The sequence below is a fragment of the Procambarus clarkii genome, chromosome 74 (genome assembly GCF_040958095.1).
Source record: "Procambarus clarkii isolate CNS0578487 chromosome 74, FALCON_Pclarkii_2.0, whole genome shotgun sequence".
In the NCBI taxonomy this organism is placed as follows: Eukaryota; Metazoa; Arthropoda; class Malacostraca; order Decapoda; family Cambaridae; genus Procambarus; species Procambarus clarkii.
In genome coordinates, this window is record NC_091223.1 from 11,524,209 (window position 1) to 11,540,756 (window position 16,548).

The 16,548-nt window shown below is 43.0% G+C and overlaps 1 protein-coding gene across 12 annotated transcripts in view; it reads left to right on the forward strand.

The window, feature by feature from the left end:
* Nucleotides 1-16,548, forward strand: part of LOC123767372 (uncharacterized) — a 648,238-nt gene that overhangs the window by 621,754 nt on the left and 9,936 nt on the right. For 2 of the 12 annotated variants that reach the window (XM_069312926.1, XM_069312924.1), the window contains exon 28: nucleotides 9,174-9,267. The exons of 9 other annotated variants lie outside the window; for them this stretch is intronic. In XM_069312926.1, coding sequence (XP_069169027.1) covers nucleotides 9,174-9,243 — 70 coding nt within the window. In that variant the 3' untranslated portion in view covers nucleotides 9,244-9,267. Of the gene's footprint in view, nucleotides 1-9,173; nucleotides 9,268-16,548 lie in introns of those variants that run through there. One more of the 12 variants, XR_011224572.1, reaches the window with a different exon arrangement.

Consider the following 16,548-nt stretch of genomic DNA (forward strand, 5'->3'; position numbering starts at 1 on the left):
AAAATTAATGTAGATATATGACCGAACTTAACCAACCCTACCTAACCTAACCTAACCTAACCTATGTTTATAGGTTAGGTTAGGTTAGGTAGCCGAAAACGTTAGGTTAGGTTAGGTAGGTTAGGTAGTCGTAAAAACATTAATTCATAAAAACTAGGCTTATTAGGCAAATCGGGCCTTGCATAGTAGGCTGAGAAGTGCGTTCTGGCTACTAGGTACGACATATATATATATATATATATATATATATATATATATATATATATATATATATATATATATATATTATATAATATACATATATGTTGTACCTAGTAGCCAGAACGCAGTACTGTACTCAGCCTACTATGCAAGGCCCGATTTGCCTAATAAGCCAAGTTTTCCAGAGTTTATTTATTTTTATAATTTTTTTCCTATGAAATGATAAAGCTATCCATTTCATTATGTACGAGTTAATTTTCTGGGGGGAGCCCTGTTGGCTCCCCGGAGCTTTAACCAGGCTGATATGCTAATGTCAGACTTTGGCATCAGTCATGTGTATTGAGTTCTCGGACCTACCGGGAACCACAGCCAGAACGTGGCCCCCTCAGAGAGGCAAGGGGAGCAATGGCCTATAGAAACCCCCGTGTGGTTGGAAGCATTCTATGTCTGCCATCGACCGGGTCAAGCATCCAGAAAGGTAAGCATTCCAAAACAAACCTCTATTCTGGTTAAAATTGCTACCTAAAGCCGAACTAGTGGATTGAACTCCCCAATAGAAAACAAGCAAACTAGTATGACGTCACACGTCATCGCTCTGCTGTCTGCGCAGCTCCCCCCTCCCCGGGAGGCGGAAGGGGGAGCCCCAGACCTCCCACGCCGGCTATCCACCCATCAGTTCTTTGGCTGATGCTATAGGCACCGGTTATGTGCTTCGGCTCCAGTAGTTGTTTCAGCACTATACCTAGAGTGTGGTGTCTTGTCTTCTAGGTGGTGCATGAGCCGGGAGTGAGTCTCCAGTACTCGGGCTGCATGCGCCTAGGGTTCCCTTCCCTAGGTGCCCTGTAAGTACTGCCCTTGGGGCTTGGGGCCACCTTCCACAAGTTCCTTGGGGTCCTGCCCCTGCTGGACCGTTTACTGCTTGGTTTTCGGCCGCTCTTTGTGTGCTCGGGTGTTCTGTCTATCTTATTCGCCTTAGGGTAAGGGGCAGTTTTGCACTGGTGGGGCGCAGGATACTGTGCAGCTTGTCTTTACCAATCATGGCGGCCAGCTCTGTTCCGCTTGGGTAAGCTGTCCTCTTGCAGGTTTTTTTTTTTTTTTTTTTTTTTTTTTTTTTATCTACCTGGTGGGGGGCCTGCCTTCGTTCTTGCCCCTTGTGTCCCTTGAGTTCTGAGTATTTTCTGGTGGTACCCCCTGCTAGGTCCCCGTGAATGTACACGTCCCGGGGGTTCAGCTCTTAGTAAGTTGTTTGGTAGCTTTGGGCGCTGGTTAGCAATACCCTGCCTGGGATTACCTGAGAGCGAGTCCTCTTATAGTAAACGCTCGGGACCCTGGGAAACCCCTGGGGGCGCGCGGGTCCGATGGATGTGACCCCAGAGTCCCCCCTCGATTCCAGCGAGTTTGAGGGTTGCTCTCACCTCCTGTCTCGGGGTGACTCTGTTTTTCCTCCGTCTGCTGCCTGTGAGGTCGGTGACACCTTCGACCCGGAGTCCTGCGAGTTTTGTTACTCGTTGTGGCTCGGTTACCCAGTTGTGCTGACTAAGTGGGTGCGGGCAGCAGGGGCATTGCACTTTGAGCCTTGGTGGTGGCAATGCTCTCGTTGTTTGCTCCCCAGGAGCACTGGGGCTGTCCCGTTTTGGTTCGTGTTGGGACTTGGGGGTGTTGGTTGCTTCGGTTCCTTCCACGCCCCCTTGTCTTTCCCCTGGATCCCCCCTTCCTGGCTGCATCCGGTTCCTTACCGTCTGTAGGATCGGGGTGGGGTTTGATGGTATTGAGACTCGGGCAGTCTCGGGGACTTCCCCTTCCAGGGTAGTGACGGGGGCATTTGAGCTTGTTCCTCCAGCCGTGTTGTAAGAGTCTGCCAGTGGGCTCCCTTCCTTAGTGTTTTCGCGGCTGCCCCGGTTTTCTGGTACAGCCGGGGCTTTGGGGGGGGACGGCTCGGCCCCGGGGCTGGGGAAGGGCTAACTTGGGGGGCCTTGGCCCCGTAGGACCCCGCGGGGGTTTTTCTCCCCCTCTAGGCGGGGCTTGTGGTTACGCGGAGTGGGGTCTTTCCTCCCCACTCGCTGTACGTGTTGTTGGGCGTCGGCCCCTCCCCGGGCTCAATTCCTTGGCCTTTGAGTCGGTTGGTTCCGTCCTGTAGGTGGATGCTTCCTCCCCTCTTTTTGGGACGGTGTCTTTGTCATGTTTCCCCGTTCTTGGGGTTCAACGTGACTTCTGGTCTCGGGTGCGCCTGCGCCTTTGTGTGCCTTCGGGACTAGTGTTGGCTTCTGTGTTCTCGAGGGTTCGGGATGGTTTTCGCTGCTTCCTGCATTATTGGAATGTCTGTCGGCTCCTCGTCCGAGTCGCCGCTTTGAGCTACTTGTAGCCCGGTTGGGCTGCTTGTGGCCAGTAGCCCGGTTGGGCCACTCGTCGACCTGTTGGGCTTCTTATGGCTCGGTTGGGTACCCTTTTGGGCTCTGTCTTCGCTTCACTGGCCGGTTTTGTTGTTCCTGCTTCCTCTTTTGGCTACTTTTCTAGTGCGGTTGTCCTGGTTGGCGCCTTCCCGCAGTGCGGGTTGTGCAGTTCAGCCAGCGTGTCATGCGCATGCGCCGTGGAGTTTGTTTTGGTCTGGGTGGTGTGTTTCAGTGCTGGTGTTTTGCGCCCTTTTTTGCTCAGGTGCTTCACCTCTTGCTCTTCTCCCTTGCTGTGGTATGTGCCCCTTCGCTCCGGGGGTGTCCTGATTTCCAGCTGTGGGGCGGACGCAGAGGTTTTCCCTGTGTCATGGGTGTGGGCCGCCTCCTTCGCCTCTACCCTGCTCTCCTGCGTGTTCGGCTCTGGCTTCTTCACCTGGCAGTGCTCCCAGGATATTCTGGGCACTGTTGGGTTGTCACATTCGTGCCTCCGTTCGACAGGTGAGTTTCTGCGGTCTGGCGTTTTTTGACCGGGTGCTGGATGCGGAGTTGTTTATATACCTGTCTTTCTTTAGGTATATTTCTGTACGACTGAGACCGTTCGCACACCAGTGCCTGTCCCTTTTTTCAACCCTTCCAGTCCCACTCATGTGCATGTCCAACCCATGCTAGAGTCATTCAGGGGACCCACCTTTTTTTGTGTTATGAGGTGTGTGGGTTGTGGTGCTGGTTCTGCTCTCACCTGGTAGGGCTCTCCTGGTTGTGCTTGCAGGGTTTGAGCTCTGGCTCTTGAATCCCGCCTATCTGGAAGAACTTCCGGGATAGTACCAGTGGAGTGCAGTGGTGCTATAGGCACAATCGGGGAACACTGTACAACCATCAGAGGTCTGCGATTGTTACACAACCTACTTGCAAGCATAAACCATATTGCCAGTACATCCGTGGACTTCCAGGGCACACTAGCCTGTTTTCGAATAGAAGTTCCGGCCCATCCTGGTTGTAGGGGGTATGTGGGCCTGCGGACCGCTCCAAGCACCTGCCTGGTGGGCCACCCTCTGGCCGGTCTAGCCTAGCCTCGGGCCAGGCTTGGGGTGTACATGAGCTCCCAGTACCCCATCCAGCAGGTATCGAGTGGGGTTCTCCGCCGTTGGTCACCTGGTGTGCAGGTTACTGGGCCTGCTGGGTTTTGTCGTGTCTACGTTGGCCATGTCTGGGGTCTGCCTGCTCCATTCTCTGCCTTTGCAGAAGCGAGTTGCTATTTACATGTTGCATGTTGCGGTGGTGCCTGTTGCTGCTGCTGCACGTGTGCATTGGTAACGTGTTTTGCGGTGGCATGTCCTTGTTTCTGTGTCCGGTTGTGGTGTGGCACTTTTCTGCTGTTTTGTGCCTAGGGTTTGCGTGTGGGGGTTTGCTTGTTGTTTTTCGTGGTCTTCGGGTCCCTGGCTTGGCCCTCTCATGTGCGTGGGATTTTTCTGTCCCTGCGTGATTGTCCACCCCTGGTTGTTTCCTGGGGGTTTTGTGCTTCAGCTCTTTCATCCTGCTTCTTCCCAGTCGTTTTCCTGGCATCTCCTTTGGTAGGTTTTTGCCTGCACTTCCTGCTGTGTGTGTGTGTGTGTGGGGGGGGGGGGGCTCGGTTTCCACCGCTTCCTTTCCTTGTGCGTTCTCTTGTTTCCAACTCTACCGCAGGGGTGTTCTGCGTGCGTTCCTTGGCTTCTTGGGCGTTCTTTCAGCCTGTGTCATGTGGTGTGCTTCTTTGTCTCAGTCTGTTGCAGTTGCTCGTACCCCTTGGTTCAGGTACTGTTTCTGGCGGTAACCCTTCCGCCTTCTTCAGTTTCCTGGCTTACGGGGTCTTGCGATGTCTCGCGTCGGACCCGTCGTTTCTGAACTCTTGGCAGGCTTGCTTGCTTGCTTGCTTTGGGGAGTTTTCTGTTCGGCAGAAGTTCCATCTCGTTGTGCCGCCTGGGTTTCGGTGGTCGCGCCCGAGATCTTCCCGCGGCTCCGCCTTTTCCTGGGCTCGGAGGGGCCTTGACGTGGCTGCTTACGTTCTGCCTTGTGGTCTCGCCTCCGGTTGGTGGTCGGGTGGCTTCGTGGTAGGTGTCCCACCTGCGTACTTCTCTTGGCGGCAGTATGGGGTATTTTGGCGGTCCTTCCTTTTCCTGTCCCTTCTTAGGTGGCTGCACTTGTTAGCGTCGGCTGGGTTTTCTGGTGGGGGTTGGGGGCCGTCGTCTTGCCACATACTGTCGCCTCTTTTCGTGCGGCGCTGGCGGAGCCGCTTCGGCTTGCTTTCAGTCTTGGTGTTGCTTCTGAACCATTAGTAAGCTGTCTCATGTGTTGTTTCACCTCCGGCCTGTTTGTGCGCCACTTGCACCATCCTGGTCTCTGGTCAGCGTGCTCTGTCTTCTCCTCGGTTGGTAGTGCCCCTTCGGTTCCGGTTTGTTTTTTCGTTGGCTCTTTTTTCCTTTTGGCATTTTCCTCTGGGGGTCGGGTCGCTGAGTTTTCTTGCTCCTTCGGTTTTAGCGTTTTGGTTGTTCGGTGGCAGCAGTCTCCATCTTTTCTGGCTCAGGGTGGGGCTGCTGCGTTCTGGAGGGGTCCTTGGTTTGTTGATTCTTGGTTGGTCGGGCCGGAGGTGTGTCGTGTTTTGTGTTCAGTGGCGGCCCTCCGCTGTTATTTGCGTGCCACGGCATGTGTGTCCGGGGCACGTTTTGCGTTGATCCGGTTCTGTTCTTCCCGGTTTGCGGGTGATGGTGTCCCGGGTTGTCAGCCGTGTTCTTGTGGCTAAGCTGCCTGTGTTCTTCCCCCATGCCCGTGGCGTTTGTGGCTTCGCTGCTCTCGCTGCCGTCTGCGCGACGTGTCCTTGCGGTCATTCAGGCATGGATCTTCGGTGTTCGTACGGGAGCCGTGCTGCTCATTGTTCTCGTGTTGTTCCCGGGACTTTTCGGGGCTGTGGTGCCTTGGGTTGGCGTTTGCTGCCGGTTGTCTTGCTTCCGTGGGGGGGTGTGTGGTGTCCGCCTCCCGGTTCCGTCCCTTTGACCTTCCTCTGTGGGTAGTTAGCTCCGGGAAGCCGATGGGGCTCCCCCCAGAAAACCAGCGTTGAATGTAATGAAACGCTATTTTCTGGGTGAGACCCGGAGGCTCCCCGGCAACCCTCCCTCCCTCCGGTCGGCGGTTTTTCACGTGTTTTGACATCCAGCCTCAGAACTGATGGGTGGATAGCCGGTGTGGGAGGTCTGGGGCTCCCCCTTCCCCCACCTGGGGAGGGGGGGAGCTGTGCAGACAGCGGCGCGGTGACGTGTGATGTCATACTAGTTTGCTTGTTTTCTATTGGGGAGTTCTATCCACTAGTTCAGCTTTAGGTAGCAATTTTAACCAGAATAGGGGTTTGTTTTGGAATGCTTACCTTTCTGGATGCTTGACCCGGTCGATGGCAGACATAGAATGCTTCCAACCACATGGGGGTTTCTATAGGCCATTGCTCCCCTTGCCTCTCTGCGGGGGCCAGGTTCTGGCCGTGGTCCACGGTAGGCCCTAGAACTCCATACACATGACTGATGCCAAAGTCTGACATTAGCATGTCAGCCTGGTAAAAGCTCCGGGGAGCCTCCGGGTCTCACCCAGAAAATGGCGTTTCATTACATTCAACGCTGGGTTTTTTAAATTTGAGTTAAAACTAACGGAGATATATGACTGAACCCAACCTACCCTACCTAACCTATCTTAACCTAACTTAAACCAACATAACTAAATCAATAATTTATGTTCTTAATATAATATAATAAAAATATTTAAACTAAACCAACTGTAAACAATTTATTGAAAATAACAAAAATCACTCGGCCTATTAGGCAAATCGGGCCTTGCATAGTAGGTCGAGAAATGCGTTCTGGCTACTAGGTAGGACATATTATATATATGTCGTACCCAGTAGCCAGAACGCACTTCTCGGCCTACTATGCAAGGCCCGATTTGCCTAATAGGCCGAGTGATTTTCTTTATTTTCAATAAATTGCTTCCAATTAGTTTATTTTAATTATTATTAATATATTAGAAACATACATTATTGACTTAGTTGTGTTAGTTTAGGTTAGGTTAAGATAGGTTAGGTTGGGTTGGTTAGGTTTGGTCATATATCTACGTTAGTTTTAACTCAAATTTAAGAAAATTAACTCATACATAATGAAATGGATACCTTTATCATTTCATAAGAAAAAAATTAGAAAAATATATAAATTCAGGAAAACTTGGCTTATTAGGCAAATCGGGCCTTGCACAGTAGGCCGAGAAGTGCGTTCTGGTTACTAAGTACGACATACATACATATATATATATATATATATATATATATATATATATATATATATATATATATATATATATATATATATATATATATATATATATATATATATATATAATATGTCGTACCTAGTAGCCAGAATGCACTTCTCGGCCTACTATGCAAGGCCCGATTTGCCTAATAAGCCAAGTTTTCCTGAATTAATATATTTTCTCATTTTTTTCTTATGAAATGAAAAACCTTCCCATTTCTTTATGTATGAGGTCAATTTTTTTTTATTGGAGGTAAAATTAACGTAGATATATGACCGAACCTAACCAACCCTACCTAACCTAACCTAACCTATCTTTATGGGTTAGGTTAGGTTGGGTAGCCGAAAAAGTTAGGTTAGGTTAGGTTAGGTAGGTTAGGTAGTCCAAAAACAATTAATTCATGAAAACTTGGCTTATTAGGCAAATCGGGCCTTGCATAGTAGGCTGAGAACTGCGTTCTGGCTACTAGGTACGACATATATATATATATATATATATATATATATATATATATATATATATATATATATATATATATATATATATATTATATATATATATATATATTATATATATATAATATATTATATAATATATTATATATATATATATTATATATATATAATATATTATATATATATATATATATATATATATATATATATATATATATATATATATATATATATATATATATATATATATATATATATATATATATATATATATATATGTCGTACCTAATAGCCAGAACGCACTTCTCAGCCTACTATGCAAGGCCCAATTTGCCTAATAGGGCAAGTTTTCATGGATTAATTGTTTTTCAACTACCTAACCTACCTAACCTAACCTAACTTTTTCGGGTACCTAACCTAACCTAACCTATAAAGATAGGTTAGGTTAGGTTAGGTAGGGTTGGTTAGGTTCGGACATATATCTACGTTAACTTTAACTCCAATAAAATAAAATTAACCTCATACATAATGAAATGGGTAGCTTTATCATTTCATAAGAAAAAAATTAGAGAAAATATATTAATTCAAGAAAACTTGGCTTATTAGGCAATTCGGGCCTTGCATAGTAGGCTGAGAAGTGCGTTCTGGCTATTAGGTACGACATATATATATATATATATATATATATATATATAATGTCGTACCTAATAGCCAGAACGCACTTCTCAGCCTACTATGCAAGGCCCAATTTGCCTAATAGGGCAAGTTTTCATGAATTAATTGTTTTTCAACTACCTAACCTACCTAACCTAACCTAACTTTTTCGGGTACCTAACCTAACCTAACCTATAAAGATAGGTTAGGTTAGGTTAGGTAGGGTTGGTTAGGTTCGGACATATATCTACGTTAACTTTAACTCCAATAGACTAAAATTAACCTCATACATAATGAAATGGGTAGCTTTATCATTTCATAAGAAAAAAATTAGAGAAAATATATTAATTCAAGAAAACTTGGCTTATTAGGCAATTCGGGCCTTGCATAGTAGGCTGAGAAGTGCGTTCTGGCTATTAGGTACGACATATATATATATATATATATATATATATATATATATATATATATATATATATATATATATATATATATATATAATGTCGTACCTAATAGCCAGAACGCACTTCTCAGCCTACTATGCAAGGCCCAATTTGCCTAATAGGGCAAGTTTTCATGAATTAATTGTTTTTCAACTACCTAACCTACCTAACCTAACCTAACTTTTTCGGGTACCTAACCTAACCTAACCTATAAAGATAGGTTAGGTTAGGTTAGGTAGGGTTGGTTAGGTTCGGACATATATCTACGTTAACTTTAACTCCAATAAAATAAAATTAACCTCATACATAATGAAATGGGTAGCTTTATCATTTCATAAGAAAAAAATTAGAGAAAATATATTAATTCAAGAAAACTTGGCTTATTAGGCAATTCGGGCCTTGCATAGTAGGCTGAGAAGTGCGTTCTGGCTATTAGGTACGACATATATATATATATATATATATATATATATATATATATATATATATATATATATATATATATATATATATATATATATATATATATATATATATATAAAATATGTAATATTATTAAAGTATTCTTTCCAAAATGTAACAGTTTATATGTAAATTTGGTAGCCCATTTTCTCCAACATTTTTGCATGCCATCACTCCCACACCATCTTATCTTCACTGATTGCATTCTTTCTCTTTCCTTTCTGTCATCTTGCCGTGTCGGGCAGAAAGAAGCACAACGCCCGCCTAAAGATTTCCTCCCACGCCCACCCTGCCCATGATGGGACTTGGTTGTGAGAAACTTGTTCTCATGCTAGTCAGGTTGGCATATCCCTCAATGTTGCAGTTTCCCGTCCTTAGTAATCTGTACCGTTTACTCTGGTAGCAACCGTAAGCTAGGTGTTCAACACTCTTCCTGTAGTTATAAAATCGTTCATCTCACCTGTTGTTAAATATTTGCATTGCTTTGAGCAGTAGAGACTAGGTATCTGCTGTATAAAATTGAGTGCACTTGTACATATTTTCACAGAACCTTTGTGCTGATGTAATTCTTAAGAGCACTTAAAATAGAAACCAGACCTACATGGCAATGCTTTTTATGTCTTTATGAAAAATCCTGCTGCTTGTTGCGTCCCTTGTCTCATGTTGCGTCCAAAGTACCCACGTCAGGTGTCAGCCCTAGCCAGATAACTCTGCATCAACAGGTGTGTGCATCTGTACTGGTAATTCTTCAGAGGGAATACTTTGCATGGTATTTAACATATTATAAACCAATATACGGTATCACACAACTGCCGTGTTCTCTCTGGAACATCTGAATCATAGGCCTATAATTTTATAATTTTGCATGAGCTAAGTGTTGACAAATTTGTCTTACTGACAATTAATTTAACTCTAATAACAGAACTGATGAATTCAATGCTTTAAAATAATTTTACCTTGAGCACTGGGTACAATGAGGTTAATTCTTCCCAGAAAACATCAGCAAAATTCAAGACCAAGAAGTTAACCCAAGCCTTATCCTTTACTCTGCCAAATATGACAGTCTCCTCCAACTTGCTCATTATTGATGGAATAGAAGCAGTTTCTGCCATACAAAATGGATCCTGTGATGGCATGTATAGTACTTGATTTCAAGTAAAAAAAAAAATCATTGATCTAAATTAGAGGATGAATAAATAAATTGAAAATATTAATGCTCACATTGCTTTCTACAAGCTGCCTATTCCTGCTAAAGCTAACTTACTTTGTTTGGCATTTACCATGTCACAGCAGCACCAATTTCAGTGAGTATAACTCTTCTGAAATTCATGCTATATGAAAAAGTACTCGACCTTCCTCTTGATAACGCGTTGGAATCAAGCATGTCTTCTTGTTGGATTCGGCTACCTTGGTATCAGTACAGCCTCCCTGATTGCTTTGTCAGCCTTCCTATCTTCCTTTGCATCTAATGACCCTGTCAAATTGTCCTAGAACACCTAGGTGACATGGTGGGGAGAAGCAATACAGCCAACATTTAAATCCCTAATCAGCAGATGCTCTTGCAGTCCCAGCACCCATGTCAGCTCAACAAAATAAACAGCTGAGGCTTTGCTGCAACGACATAACAGTAGATCTCTCGCCTCAGAGCACGAATGTCCGCCATAAAAGAGAATTTTGTTTAGCAATACCCATATCTGCCACTATAAAGGTATGGGTTTTTGAGTCAGTTATAGACATCAGTATTTTGTGCAGGGATACAAATATCAAAACCCTTACTATCAGAATACAGTTTCCACTTGTTTTAATGACCTCTTATTTAGTGTTCTTCTGGTTCTAACAGCCAGTTTGGAGACCAGTAACTGGAACCTTATGTACTGATCTGGTCATTAAAACAGTAGGCCATATTACTATCCGAGGCACAGACAGTTTTATATATATATATATATATATATATATATATATATATATATATATATATATATATATATATATATATATATATATATATATATATATATATATATTATTAAATATGACCGAAAAAGTAAGATTAATAATTCTAACACGAATTTTCTCAATCTTTCGTACATTACGCTTCACTGTTGGAGGTAAATCAAAAATCACTTCTCCAAAATTCATTTTTATTTCTAGTCTGACGCGACACGGGCGCGTTTCGTAAAACTTATTACATTTTCAAAGACTTCACAAATACACAACTGATTAGAACTTGCGTTTCTCTGATTTTATATCTACATTTGAGTGAGGTGGGAAGGGTGATGTGGCATTAACACAAGACAGAACAATAGGGGATATTAATAGGGTATTAAAAGTATCAACACAAGACAGAACAGAAACAATGGGTATTGAATAGAAGTGTTTGTAGAAAGCCTATTGGTCCATATTTCTTGATGCTTCTATATTGGAGCGGAGTCTTGAGGTGGGTAGAATATAGTTGTGCAATAATTGGCTGTTGATTGCTGGTGTTGACTTCTTGATGTGTAGTGCCTCGCAAACGTCAAGCCGCCTGCTATCGCTGTATCTATCGATGATTTCTGTGTTGTTTACTAGGATTTCTCTGGCGATGGTTTGGTTATGGGAAGAGATTATATGTTCCTTAATGGAGCCCTGTTGCTTATGCATCGTTAAACGCCTAGAAAGAGATGTTGTTGTCTTGCCTATATACTGGGTTTTTTGGAGCTTACAGTCCCCAAGTGGGCATTTGAAGGCATAGACGACGTTAGTCTCTTTTAAAGCGTTCTGTTTTGTGTCTGGAGAGTTTCTCATGAGTAGGCTGGCCGTTTTTCTGGTTTTATAGTAAATCGTCAGTTGTATCCTCTGATTTTTGTCTGTAGGGATAACGTTTCTATTAACAATATCTTTCAGGACCCTTTCCTCCGTTTTATGAGCTGTGGAAAAGAAGTTCCTGTAAAATAGTCTAATAGGGGGTATAGGTGTTGTGTTAGTTGTCTCTTCGGAGGTTGCATGGCTTTTCACTTTCCTTCTTATGATGTCTTCGATGAAACCATTGGAGAAGCCGTTATTGACTAGGACCTGCCTTACCCTACAGAGTTCTACGTCGACTTGCTTCCATTCTGAGCTGTGGCTGAGAGCACGGTCGACGTATGCGTTAACAACACTCCTCTTGTACCTGTCAGGGCAGTCGCTGTTGGCATTTAGGCACATTCCTATGTTTGTTTCCTTAGTGTAGACTGCAGTGTGGAAACCTCCGCCCTTTTCCATGACTGTTACATCTAGAAAAGGCAGCTTCCCATCCTTTTCCGTCTCGTAAGTGAAACGCAGCACGGAACTCTGCTCAAATGCCTCCTTCAGCTCCTGCAGATGTCTGACATCAGGTACCTGTGTAAAAATGTCGTCAACATACCTGCAGTATATGGCCGGTTTCAAGTTCATTGGTTGAACTTGAAACCGGCCATATACTGCAGGTATGTTGACGACATTTTTACACAGGTACCTGATGTCAGACATCTGCAGGAGCTGAAGGAGGCATTTGAGCAGAGTTCCGTGCTGCGTTTCACTTACGAGACGGAAAAGGATGGGAAGCTGCCTTTTCTAGATGTAACAGTCATGGAAAAGGGCGGAGGTTTCCACACTGCAGTCTACACTAAGGAAACAAACATAGGAATGTGCCTAAATGCCAACAGCGACTGCCCTGACAGGTACAAGAGGAGTGTTGTTAACGCATACGTCGACCGTGCTCTCAGCCACAGCTCAGAATGGAAGCAAGTCGACGTAGAACTCTGTAGGGTAAGGCAGGTCCTAGTCAATAACGGCTTCTCCAATGGTTTCATCGAAGACATCATAAGAAGGAAAGTGAAAAGCCATGCAACCTCCGAAGAGACAACTAACACAACACCTATACCCCCTATTAGACTATTTTACAGGAACTTCTTTTCCACAGCTCATAAAACGGAGGAAAGGGTCCTGAAAGATATTGTTAATAGAAACGTTATCCCTACAGACAAAAATCAGAGGATACAACTGACGATTTACTATAAAACCAGAAAAACGGCCAGCCTACTCATGAGAAACTCTCCAGACACAAAACAGAACGCTTTAAAAGAGACTAACGTCGTCTATGCCTTCAAATGCCCACTTGGGGACTGTAAGCTCCAAAAAACCCAGTATATAGGCAAGACAACAACATCTCTTTCTAGGCGTTTAACGATGCATAAGCAACAGGGCTCCATTAAGGAACATATAATCTCTTCCCATAACCAAACCATCGCCAGAGAAATCCTAGTAAACAACACAGAAATCATCGATAGATACAGCGATAGCAGGCGGCTTGACGTTTGCGAGGCACTACACATCAAGAAGTCAACACCAGCAATCAACAGCCAATTATTGCACAACTATATTCTACCCACCTCAAGACTCCGCTCCAATATAGAAGCATCAAGAAATATGGACCAATAGGCTTTCTACAAACACTTCTATTCAATACCCATTGTTTCTGTTCTGTCTTGTGTTGATACTTTTAATACCCTATTAATATCCCCTATTGTTCTGTCTTGTGTTAATGCCACATCACCCTTCCCACCTCACTCAAATGTAGATATAAAATCAGAGAAACGCAAGTTCTAATCAGTTGTGTATTTGTGAAGTCTTTGAAAATGTAATAAGTTTTACGAAACGCGCCCGTGTCGCGTCAGACTAGAAATAAAAATGAATTTTGGAGAAGTGATTTTTGATTTACCTCCAACAGTGAAGCATAATGTACGAAAGATTGAGAAAATTCGTGTTAGAATTATTAATCTTACTTTTTCGGTCATATTTAATAATATATGTCTACAGGAAAGACTGCTACCAAAATATACTAATATATATATATATATATATATATATATATATATATATATATATATATATATATATATATATATATATATATATATATATATATAATATGTCGTACCTAGTAGCCAGAACGCACTTCTCGGCCTACTATGCAAGGCCCGATTTGCCTAATAAGCCAAGTTTTCCTGAATTAATATATTTTCTCTAATTTTTTTCTTATGAAATGATAAAGCTACCCATTTCATTATGTATGAGGTCAATTTTTTTTATTGGAGTTAAAATTAACGTAGATATATGACCGAACCTAACCAACCCTACCTAACCTAACCTAACCTATCTTTATAGATTAGGTTAGGTTAGGTAGCCGAAAAAGTTAGGTTAGGTTAGGTAGTCGAAAAAACATTAATTCATGAAAACTTGGCTTATTAGGCAAATCGGGACTTGCATAGTAGGCTGAGAAGTGCGTTCTGGCTACTAGGTACGACATATATATATATATATATATATAATATATATATATATATATATATATATATATATATATATATATGTCGTACCTAGTAGCCAGAACGCACTTCTCAGCCTACTATGCAAGGCCCGATTTGCCTAATAAGCCAAGTTTTCATGAATTAATATATTTTCTTTATTTTTTTTTCTTATGAAATGATAAAGCTACCCATTTCATTATGTATGAAGTCAATTTTTTTTTATTGGAGTTAAAATTAAGTTAGATATGTGACCGAACCTAACCAACCCTACCTAACCTAACCTAACCTATCTTTATAGGTTAGGTTAGGTTAGGTAGCCGAAAAAGTTAGGTTAGGTTAGGTTAGGTAGGTTAGGTAGTCGAAAAAACATTAATTCATGAAAACTTGGCTTACTAGGCAAATCGGGCCTTGCATAGTAGGCTGAGAAGTGCGTTCTGGCTACTAGGTACGACATATATATATATATATATATATATATATATATATATATATATATATATATATAAAATATAAATAACCACCACACTGCTTGGGCTCCAAATATGGCTCCTACCCCCTTGTGTGCAGGAAATTATATTGTTGGCAAATTTTTTTTGTTTTTAAAAATGTTAAATACCCTTCCCTGATCACATATATGTAGAAAAAATCGAAATTGTACTTACATGTACTTTGGCCTCGGTTGGGTCCGGAAAATGGCATGTGACGTTACAATTTGGTGGTCTCCTGTGGTGTAGACTTTTGGAGGCAGTCGCGCGTCAACTTCAACATGCACAATTTGTCACAAATAATTATTTGTTCATTTTTTCTGTGCATTTCCAAATGCATTTATACTGCTTTTCTTGCCAGTGCTATGTATATTGAACACATACACAATAATCTGGCAGTAGAACATCCGTACTGTCCCAAGACACTGTGTTACATGCATCACATGTGTGTGTACATATATCGCACATATGTCCAATGTTTCATGTTTATTTATGTATATTTATAACATATTTACACACTGTACACACTATATACATTCACCATCAACACACACAGAACTCTGTGAGTGTGTGACAGAGTGTGATATTCTGCGAAGCAGTCGACGGGGCATAATGGAATTTGCACTTAATGCACTTGGTGGAGATGCATCTTCGCTTACGTTCTCTACGTTGAGTGTTCTTGCATACAACACAGGCATACGACATCTTGTTACCCCTCAGTCTGTCTGGAACTGCATGTGGCATTGTTGCTGGCACCCCGTGTGTTGCAACAGAGCCCTCCGTGCCAAACTTCGCGAGCAGTCGTGAAATTAGAGCTAAATGTTCGTATCGGGGGTCTCTTGCCTGATTTCACGAGATACATGTTGAAACAGTTGAGCACTGCAACATCAATGAGGTGGGAAAAGAATTTCTTCGTCCACTTCAAAAATTTACGCACGCACTCGATGGCACTGAGCATCATGTCACATTTATCTATTAGATGCATGTTGATGTTATAGTCTGACACAATTGGGTTTATATATTAGGAAGCGTGTTTGAAAGTGCACTTTGCCACTGTCCAACATGGCACCGGTGTTTATTGTAGTCAACATATTAACCTCGCGTCTCTCCGTCCACCACACTGATAACCTCTTGTCACACTTTCACAGTTGGCAATCACCCACTGCCACTGCAATACCTATGCCAAACACTGGCATTTCCCTCCTATGGGCCTTCACAGTGCCACATACGTCAGTGATGTGGTCAAGGAGTTATCTGGTTAACAAGGGGCTGGTATAGTAGTTGGCCATGAACAGTGTATATGCTCCCTTGTTCAGCAACGGTTCCATGAGGGTTTTGACGACACTGCCAGTGTGGATCTTGACCTGATATGTCAACATCTGTACCTGAATACAGTATCATGTCCATAATGATACCAGCCTCGCAGTCGCACAGCACGAAAAACTTGAGTCCAAACCGGTGCCACTTTAATGGGATGTACTGCTTGAACGCAAGTCGTCCCTTGAAGAGGGCTAGCGATTCATCAATCACCACATTCTGTCCTGGTACAAAATAGTCATGGAACTTGCCTCTCATATCACTTAAAAACCTTCTGCACCTTCCAAAGTCTGTCCTGTTTGTCCTCATTTTCATTGTTTTCAAAGTGCAGGCACCTGAGAAACAACAAAATTCTATCATGTGACATGTACCTTTTGAACATGGGTGATGGAACAAGGCTGTCTTTGCTCCAATAATCCTGGATGACTGTGTTTCTCAGAATGTTTTATCAAGCTCAACGCAAGCAACACATACATTTCCTCATTTGTCGTGTCCTTCTATTGTGTCATGCG